Source organism: Sander vitreus, unplaced genomic scaffold, assembly GCF_031162955.1.
Source record: "Sander vitreus isolate 19-12246 unplaced genomic scaffold, sanVit1 ctg560_0, whole genome shotgun sequence".
NCBI classification, from domain to species: domain Eukaryota; kingdom Metazoa; phylum Chordata; class Actinopteri; order Perciformes; family Percidae; genus Sander; species Sander vitreus.
This window is the reverse complement of record NW_027595658.1, coordinates 14,572-24,657: the sequence shown is the minus strand read 5'-3', so window position 1 is coordinate 24,657 and position 10,086 is coordinate 14,572. Positions and strand designations below refer to the sequence as shown.

The 10,086-nt window shown below is 48.5% G+C and overlaps 1 protein-coding gene across 1 annotated transcript; it reads right to left on the bottom strand.

Moving 5' to 3' along the window:
- Window positions 1-1,622: 1,622 nt before the first annotated feature.
- LOC144514374 (uncharacterized) lies at window positions 1,623-9,420 on the bottom strand. The gene is made up of 7 exons (XM_078245518.1): window positions 9,230-9,420; window positions 8,099-8,211; window positions 3,605-3,698; window positions 2,412-2,558; window positions 2,175-2,330; window positions 2,011-2,068; window positions 1,623-1,779 (listed from the first exon to the last, which is right to left on the bottom strand). Exons 2-7 carry the CDS (start codon window positions 8,208-8,210, stop codon window positions 1,744-1,746), a joined length of 603 nt encoding a protein of 200 aa, XP_078101644.1. The 5' UTR covers window position 8,211; window positions 9,230-9,420; the 3' UTR covers window positions 1,623-1,743.
- Window positions 9,421-10,086: the final 666 nt, after the last annotated feature.

Sequence of the window (10,086 nt, the reverse complement as noted above, 5' to 3'; positions counted from 1 at the left end):
GTTACAGAAAGTAGCAGAATATGGAAATAAATAAGTGAAAGACACTCTTACTGTCTTTTTACTGTCTCTTACTGTGAACAGTTTAATAGAATGATAGTGTTTAAGATGTCTCTTACTGTGAACAGTTTAATAGAATGATAGAGTTTAAGATGTCTGTCTCTTACTGCTGCTCAATAGCTGCTCACGAGCTCTTCACCAGTGAAGAGCTCGTGAACTTCAGGGGAACAACACCATCGGACTTATTTCCCACTTTTCTTTTCCCTTCCTGGTCAAAGGTGCGAAACGCCGGAGGAGAGGGAAACGGGCCGGTGCGCTTGTGTGTCTCCACCAGCGAGGATTACGCACACCGTTATCGGGAATATTCCTCTCTAACGTGTGCTCACTGCCCAACAAACTGGAAGAATTACAACTGCTGTTGGGGGGAAACAGGGACTTTTCTTCATCTGCTGTTTTGTGCTTCACGGAGACGTGGCTCTGTGGATTAATACCGGACTCTGCGCTGCAGCTGGCAGGCTTCCAGCTTTTCAGATTGGAAAGAGACACGGATCTATCCGGCAAAACTAAAGGTGGAGGAATCTGTTTCTACATCAACAGCGGCTGGTGGAACGACGTGACAGTGATCCAGCAGCATTGTTCTCCTGACCTGGAATCTTTCATCATAAACTGTAAGCCTTTTTATTCACCCCGTGAGTTCCTCTCATTCATTCTGGTCGGTGTTTACATCCTGCCGCAGGCCAACGTGCAGGACACACAGCGCATGCTCGCCGACCAGATACTGTGTGTGGAGCGGACCAACCCGGACTCCCTAGTTATTGTCCTTGGTGACTTTAATAAAGGGAACCTCACTCATGTACTACCTAAATATAGACAGCATATTAAATACCCGACCAGAGAGGAGAACATTCTGGATCACTGTTACACCACAGTCAGGGATGCTTATCACAACTAAAGTTCTGCAAACCTGTAGTGAGGACATCAAGGAAGTGGACCAGTGAGGCTGTGGAGGATCTCCAGTCGTGTTTGGATTCTACTAACTGGGATGTGTTCAGGACTGCTACCAACAGTCTGGATGAGTACACAGAGGCTGTGACGTCATACGTCAGCTTCTGTGAGGACTGCTGTGTTCCATCAAGCACCAGGGTGAGTTACAACAATGACAAACCCTGGTTCACAGCCAAACTCAGAAGGTTAAGGCTGACTAAGGAAGAGGCGTTCAGGAGTGGGGACAAAGACAGATTTAAAGAGTCGAAGTACAAGTTTAGCAAGGCAGTGAAGGAGGCTAAAGGACGGTACTCTGAGAAGCTCCAACGCCAGTTTTCAGCTAACGACTCTGTGACTGTCTGGAAAGGACTTAGGCAGATCACCACCTATAAGCCTAAAACCCCCCCCACTCCTACAATGACCGACACCTAGCCAACAACCTGAACGAGTTCTACTGTCGATTTGAAAGACAAAAGGACAGTCCTGACACCATCCCCCACGACACCTCCCTACAGCTACAGCCACTGTGCATCACCTCCACCTCCCCCACCTCAGCAGGGTCCTGGGCCCCCCCCACCAATGCCCTCTGTGAACAGTTTAATAGAATGATAGAGTTTAAGATGTCTGTCTCTTACTGTGAAAGGCACGTCGAGGAAGTTGGACGTCACCGTGACGTCTCGGCTTAGAGAGTAGTCGAGGTTGATTTTGTGGTCTTTGTCCAAAGTCCTCGCCATAGCGACGTTCGCCAACATGGTGTTTACTTTAGGGAACAGCAAAATACCTAATAGCAGGACAGAACTGCAGACAGACAGACAGACAGACACAGAGAGAGAGACAGACAGACAGACACAGAGAGAGAGAGAGACAGACGGACAGACAGACATAGAGAGAGAGACAGACACACAGACAGACACAGAGAGAGAGAGAGAGACAGACAGACATGTAGTTATCACAGTCTGCACCAAAACCTGCAGGTTCAGGACTCATTGACCCGGTTGGGTTCTGTTAAAGACTGAAGGAGGAACAAACCAGGTTGTTGAACATATACTGGAACACTCCTGTGAGTTGAACAGCGTTCAGCAGCGACCTGAAACACAACGAGAAGATCTGATCAATAAATCAATCAATCAATGAAATATGGTTTATCATTCATGTTCTTCAGAAATAAAGACTCAGTTGATTGGTTGTTTTACCCCGTTATTCCGGTTAATTCCACATGGACACTCTCAGCTTGGGTCTTACAGTAGTCATCTCCAGGCGGTATCTCGACACTCAGATGTCCTTGTTTTTGGATCAGTTTCACTCCGATGGTGACGCCAACACGTTCTCCTGTTATGACAGCCGGCCCTCTGAAAACACATCAAACATAACGCAGCCTGGAAAAATTCTGTTCCTGACACATGGAATATAAACTGTGGTTTCATACGTACTTCAAGAATGCTTCATTAAATATGCAAATTTCTCTTTGGAATTCTGCAGTGAAGCTCAGGTCCTTGAACTCAAACTGAAGACCTGAACCTGGCTGGAACCTGACATTGACCTTATTATGCTCCACGTCCAGACGAGTCAATGTAAACCTGCGGAGGAGAAAAAAACAATATATAATTAAAGCTGAACGCAGCGATGGACAGGCCCTCGCGCCTCTGCGCGCATCAGGGTTACTGGCAGACGTCGCTCCTTGCGACCGTGCATTTGCGCGGCACTCAGACACTGCAAATCGTCACCAAGGAAAGGGGACTCCCTGCTGAGTTCAACGATACCTCACACAAGACTCTACCTTAAATGGGTCACCAGTTATGAAAGGGGTGTGGCTTAAACATAGGGGGGCGGGCCAAACCATCACCAATGAATAATAAACTCTCTGCTGAGTTCAATGATACCTCACACAAGGGTCTACATCAAAACAATGTACACTGTAGTTACAGCCACTTTCTCGTTCATCGCTAAACACTCAAAATGGCCGCCATGCCACGCTCACACCGTTTGACGAAAAGTTTTTCTTTTAACAACTTTTCATCTTTAACGTCTTAAGATGGTACAGACCAAATTTTAAGTTGATCGGATGAAATCTCTAGGAGGAGTTCATTAAAGTTGGCCAAAATCGCACTAATTTTGAATTTTGAATTCAAAATGACTTCCTGTTGGGTTTAGGGTAAGGCTCCAATGACGTTTTTCGTACGTCTTGACATGTTACATATGTGTACCACGTTTCGTTAGTCTACATTAAACGTACTGCAGGGGCTCAAATATTTTAATTTTGTAGGGGGTGCTAGCGAGCCATTTTTGTGCGCCTATTCCCAAAACCCTTAAAATACGTACATTTTCACCAGACTTGATGCGACCGCCAATTTTGGTGAGTTTTTGAGTATGTTAAGCCCCTCAAAAAGCCAATTCATTTGCCGGGAAAAAGAATAATAATAATAATTCCTTCAGTTCCAATAGGGCCTTCACCGCTGTCGGCGCTCTGGCCCTAAATATGCAATCATTAAAAACAAAGAAACAAAAGACAATGATGAAAAAAACTATAAGTTAGAAAATATAAATATAAATAAAGAAATCAGTTAACAAAAGGAGGAATACAAAGAATAGAACAGTAGTAATAATAATAATATGGCTATCTTACTGTTTAATGTAGCACTTTGACCCAGACTGCAACTGGAAATCCTGAAAAGGTTTGTTAACCAGCTCCTTCAAATACTTCAGACCGTAATCTTTCACTGCAAAAACACAACACAAATACTAGTTCAGTGAAAACACAGAACATGTCTCTAGATATGAAACTAAATGTTGCTCATCTTCTCTATCATCTTTCCTATGCTGCTGCAATTTCTTCATCTTCATTTTAGATTTGTTCTCCTTTTTGTTTAAATTAATTCAAGCATATAATGTGGTGAAACATTTAAAGCTCTAAAGGCCCTGACACACCAACCCAATTATCGTCCGTCTGGCGAGGTCGGTGACTCGAGTCTGTTCAGTGTGTTCCGTGCCGTCGTCAGTCTGAGGAGCCGTCAGCCTTCATTTGGGCCGATTTGACATGTTGAATCGGTGGACGGGCACTCGGACTCAATGACCAATCTGATTGGTGGAGTGCTAACCCGGAAATGACAAGCAGGATGAGCCTGACGAATGCCTCTGAAAATCTGACGAAAATCTTTTAAACTGACCTTCTGAAATCATCTGAAATGAAGACAGATTCAGCAACTGCACGGCCTATTGCTCTTCAAATGTTTTCAGAAAGACGTTTCGTGAACTATTTTAGTCCAATATGAGATCGGATCTTCTCCGGGAACCATCACCTTATCGTGGTGGAGAGGTTTGTGTGTCCCTATGAACCTGAGGGCTGTGTTGTCTGGAGCTTTGTGCTCCTGGTAGGGTCTCCCAAGGCAAAGTGGTCTCACTATGAAACATCGAGGAAGGGATGAAGTGACCTTGCCCGGAGGAAGCCCGGGGCCCCCGTCTGGAGCCAGGCCCAGATGGAGGGCTCATCAGCGAGCGTCTGGTGGCCGGGTTTGCCACGGAGCCCGGCCGGGCACAGCCCGAAAAAGCTACGTGGCGGACATCTCTCCATCCCATGGGCCCACCACCTGTGGGAGGAACCGCTGGGGTCGGGTGCGCTGCCACATGGGTGGCAGTGAAGGTCAGGGGCCTCGACGGACCAGACCCGGGCAGCAGAGGCTGGCTCTGGGGACGTGGAATGTCACCTCTCTGTGGGGGAAGGAGCCGGAACTTGTGCGGGAGGTGGAGCGCTACCGGTTAGATCTGGTGGGGCTTACCTCTAGGCACAGTCTTGGTTCTGGAACCATACTCCTGGATAGGGGTTGGACTCTTTTCTTCTCCGGAGTTGCCCAGGGTGTGAGGCGCCGGGCGGGTGTGGGGATACTCACAAGCCCCCGGCTGAGCGCCGCTACATTGGAGTTTAACCCGGTGGACGAGAGGGTCGCCTCCCTACGCCTGCGGGTTGTGGGGGGGAAAACTCTGACTGTTGTTTGTGCATATGCACCGAACAAGAGTTCGGAGTATTCGGCCTTCTTGGAGACCTTGAGTGGAGTCCTGCATGGGGCTCCAGTCGGGGACTCCATAGTTCTGCTGGGGGACTTCAACGCGCACGTGGGTAATGATGGAGACACATGGAGAGGCGTGATTGGGAGGAACAGCCTCCCTGATCTAAACCAGAGTGGTTGTTTGTTGTTGGACTTCTGTGCTAGTCATGGATTGTCTATAACGAACACCATGTTCGGACATAGGGATGCTCATAAGTGTACTTGGTACCAGAGCACCCTAGGCCAAAGGTCAATGATCGATTTTATAATCGTTTCATCTGATCTGAGGCCGTATGTTTAGGACACTCGGGTGAAGAGAGGGGCGGAGCTGTCAACCGATCACCATCTGGTGGTGAGTTGGGTCAGGGGGTGGGGGAAGACTCTGGACAGACCTGGTAAGCCCAAACGGGTAGTGCGGGTAAATTGGGGAACGTCTGGAGGCCCCTGACAGACTTTCAACTCACACCTCCGGCGGAGCTTTTCGTGCATCCCTGTGGAGGCTGGGGGCATTGAACCCGAGTGGACAATGTTCAAAGTTTCCATTGCTGAAGCTGCGGTGAGGAGCTGAGGCTCAAGGGGCGGTAACCCACGAACACCGTGGTGGACACCGGTGGTCAGGGAAGCCGTCCGACTGAAGAAGGAGTCTTTCCGGGATATGTTATCCCAGACGACTCCGGAGGCAGTTGCAAGGTACCGAAGGGCCCGAAGGGCTGCAGCCTCTGCCGTGAAAGAGGCAAAGCAGCGTGTGTGGGAGAAGTTTGAAGAAGACATGGAGAAGGACTTTCGGTCGGCACCAAGGTACTTCTGGAAAACCGTTTGCCACCTCAGGAGGGGGAAGCGGAGAACCATCCAAGCTGTGTACAGTAAGGATGGGACGCTGTTGATCTTAACTGAGGAGGTAATAGGGCGGTGGAAGGAGCACTTTGAGGAACTCCTAAATCCGACTATCGCCCTCTATGGTAGAGGCAGAGCTGGAGGATGAGGGGGATTGGCATCAATTTCCCTGGTGGAGGTTGCTGAGGTAGTTAAACAACTCCACAGTGGCAAAGCCCCAGGAATTGATGAGATCCGTCCAGAAATGCTTAAGGCTCTGGGTGTGGAGGGGTTGTCTTGGTTGACACGCCGCTTCAACATTGCGTGGAAGTCTGGGACGGTGCCTAAGGAGTGGCAGACCGGGGTGGTGGTTCCCCTTTTTAAAAAGGGGGACCAGAGGGTGTGTGCCAATTACAGGGGTATCACACTTCTCAGCCTCCCCGGTAAAATCTACTCCAAGGTGCTGGAAAGGAGGGTTCGGTCGATAGTCGAATCTCAGGTTGAAGAGGAACAATGCGGATTCCGTCCTGGTCGTGGAACAACGGACCAGATCTTTACTCTCGCAAGGATCCTGGAGGGAGCCTGGGAGTATGCCCAACCAGTCTACATGTGTTTTGTGGATCTGGAGAAGGCGTATGACCGGGTGCCCCGGGAGATACTGTGGGAGGTGCTGCGGGAGTACGGGGTGAGAGGGTCCCTTCTCAGGGCCATCCAATCTCTTTATGACCAAAGCGAGAGCTGTGTCCGGGTTCTCGGCAGTAAGTCGGACTCGTTTCAGGTGAGAGTTGGCCTCCGCCAGGGCTGCGCTTTGTCACCAATCCTGTTTGTAGTATTTATGGACAGGATATCGAGGCGTAGTCGGGGTGGAGAGGGGTTGCAGTTCGGTGGGCTGGGGATCTCGTCGCTGCTTTTTGCAGATGATGTGGTCCTGATGGCATCATCGGCCTGTGACCTTCAGCACTCACTGGATCGGTTCGCAGCCGAGTGTGAAGCGGCTGGGATGAGGATCAGCACCTCTAAATCGGAGGCTATGGTTCTCAGCAGGAAACCGATGGAGTGCCTTCTCCAGGTAGGGAATGAGTCCTTACCCCAAGTGAAGGAGTTCAAGTACCTTGGGGTCTTGTTCGCGAGTGAGGGGACAATGGAGCGGGAGATTGGTCGGAGAATCGGCACAGCAGGTGCGGTATTACATTCAATTTTCGCACCGTTGTGACGAAAAGAGAGCTGAGCCAGAAGGCAAAGCTCTCAATCTACCGGTCAGTTTTTGTTCCTACCCTCACCTATGGTCATGAAGGCTGGGTCATGACCGAAAGAACAAGATCCAGGGTACAAGCGGCCGAAATGGGTTTCCTCAGAAGGGTAGCTGGCGTCTCCCTTAGAGAGAAGCTCAGTTATCCGTGAGGAGCTCGGAGTAGAGCCGCTGCTCCTTTGCGTCGAAAGGAGCCAGTTGAGGTGGTTCGGGCATCTGGTAAGGATGCCCCCTGGGTGCCTCCCTAGGGAGGTGTTCCAGGCACGTCCAGCTGGGAGGAGGCCTCGGGGGAGACCCAGGACTAGGTGGAGGGATTATATCTCTAACCTGGCCTGGGAACGCCTCGGGATCCCCCAGTCGGAGCTGGTTAATGTGGCCCGGGAAAGGGAAGTTTGGGGTCCCCTGCTGGAGCTGCTACCCCCGCGACCCGACCCCGGATAAGCGGATGAAGATGGATGGATGGATGAGATCGGATTCCGAACGAGCCGCCATTATGGTCGGTTTTGAAATTCCGGAGAAGCCAGACCCACGTGACACGTTCGTCCAATCAGCTGCCGGTTTTTATTTTTTGGGCAACAATACAGATTAGCGCCGCCTGCTGTTATGGAGACGTATTACGTCTCAGGCACGCGCAGAACGCACGCTCAAGTCGGTGTCGGTTTGGTGTTCTGAGGCACTTTTTGGACCTTGGGGAGCCGACTGATCAGTCCAACTGCCTTTTCTGCTGAAGGTCAGCCATCGGGTTGGTGTGTCAGAGCCTTAAAGCAGCGGTGTCAAACTCAACTTCTCTACGGGCCGGACATGTTTAGTTTATCAACATGTTTTATTCAAGAGAAAAAGTCTAATATCTTTGACTGCATTACTGCATGTCTCATATAGTCTCTCTTACAGTTTGGGCCTCATAAAGCCCTAAAAACGTCAGCTAAACACTTCCTCAGCCATCATTCTCTTCTATGAGAAGTTATGTTTATTACAGAGAGATGAATCAGTGTGTGCTTCTCAACGCAGATCTTACAGAACTCTGGCACTCTGTCGGTGATTCTCACTTTGAGTCCGGTGGGACCGTTGGCAGTGATGGAGGAACACAGGGAGAGCAGGAAGAAGAGGGAAAACACACAGGAAGTCATCCTGACACACAGAAGAGACACACACACGGGACATGTTCAACATTAAAGGGTAACATCGTTTTCTATGCAACCTGGACTCTATTTCCCCATGTTTTAGTGTCTCAACAATCTAGGTAGGTAAGTAATGCCAGGTGTATTAAAGAGTGATGTCACTGAGGGAGTGGCTGAGCGAGGAGACTAGAGCGAGCGTTAGCAGTGTCGGTGTGAGAGATGTCAATGTTCTAATTGTTACTGTAAAAAAAACTAAATGTACATGTCTGTACCTACAGTCATGCTAATAAAGCAACCTTTAACCGATTCAGAAGTTAAATGCCTCCTGTTTGCAGATGACCTGGTGCTTCTGTCTCCAACCAGAGAGGAGAGACTGTCCACACACTGACACCTGGAGGAGGAGGAGACCAAGGGGCACTTTCTAACCTCTTGCCAAGTCTAACAGGACATCACAGATCTCTGCCATCTCACACACACACATATACATTATATAAAAACAATAAAAAATAGCATCAACTCATCCTAATATTGTGTTTATTATTGTGCTTTGGCAACATTGTTATTGAAACTTTCACACAATAAAGTTCCTTAGAGAGAGAGCGAGAGAGAGAGAGAGAGAGAGACAGAGAGAGAGAGAGAGAGAGAGAGAGAGAGAGAGAGAGAGAGAGAGAGAGAGAGAGAGAGAGAGAGAGAGAGAGAGAGAGAGAGAGAGAGAGAGAGAGAGAGAGAGAGAGAGAGAGAGAGAGAGAGAGAGAGAGAGAGAGAGAGAGAGAGAGAGAGAGAGAGAGAGAGAGAGAGAGAGAGACAGAGAGAGCGAGAGTTAAAGATAGATAAAATAGGATTAAAGCTAATTAAACATAGCTGTTAAACTGTGAAAGTAATAATAACTGTACATTTAGTGACAGTAAAACACTGATCATTATACAGTATTGTAAAGTTTTTTTTCCAGTTTTTTGCAGGAACATTCTTCACTGTGTTAGTTAAAGAGTGCAAAACAATTAATTATCTTTAAAAAAAAGTGTTCAGACCCTGAGAGAGGACGCTGACAGAGAGATGTCTGCCTGCTGTGATTGGTCGGCTGGCTGGATGGCCCAGAAGCGTCTGCCTGCTGTGATTGGTCGGCTGGCTGGATGGTTGCTGGATGTGATGGAGGTCTCTGACGACAGTCTGCAGGTTGTTGAGTCTCGGAGGAAGCCCCTGATCTCTGAGCCCAACAGGACAGAAGCAGTCCTTTTTAAAGGAAGCTGATTGGCCACACCTTCTGACAGGTGGAGCTGCAGACGCACACGTTTACCATGTAGGGACAACTCTCTGACACACCGCTGATAACGGCTCATTTGGTTTAAACCAACGGCCAGAACCCCAAACTCAAAAGGTCTTACAACACCCTAAACAGGAGTTCACAGGTGTGCAGTTCAGCTCTGAGACTTTCTCTTATACACACACACACACACACACACACACACACACACACACACACACACATACGTTGAGTGGTCTGGAAATGTTCAATTCAACAACGCAAATAAGTATCTGTTTTAATTTTATCAGCCACTGAGTTCCCTATACTGACATATTTTACTTTGAAAACCACGTATCTGAATGTATTTGTTCTGAATTCACCTCTGAAATTAAAAACATGAAATATTTTGATTTGCAATTTCAAAAGCTAATGTTTTTTTATCCTCCAGTGGTCACAAATTGACATCCAATAACCGAGCCTGAATCCATCCGAACTGCCCTCTGGCCTCCTATACAAGACCATCCTGATGACACCGATGCTCCCCACTCCACCTTTAGTCATGTTACCATCAGGACCCAGGCAGCCTTCTGGTCTCTGTGAGTCCACTATCATATTATGTTACCCACCACGCAGCTGAGGGGC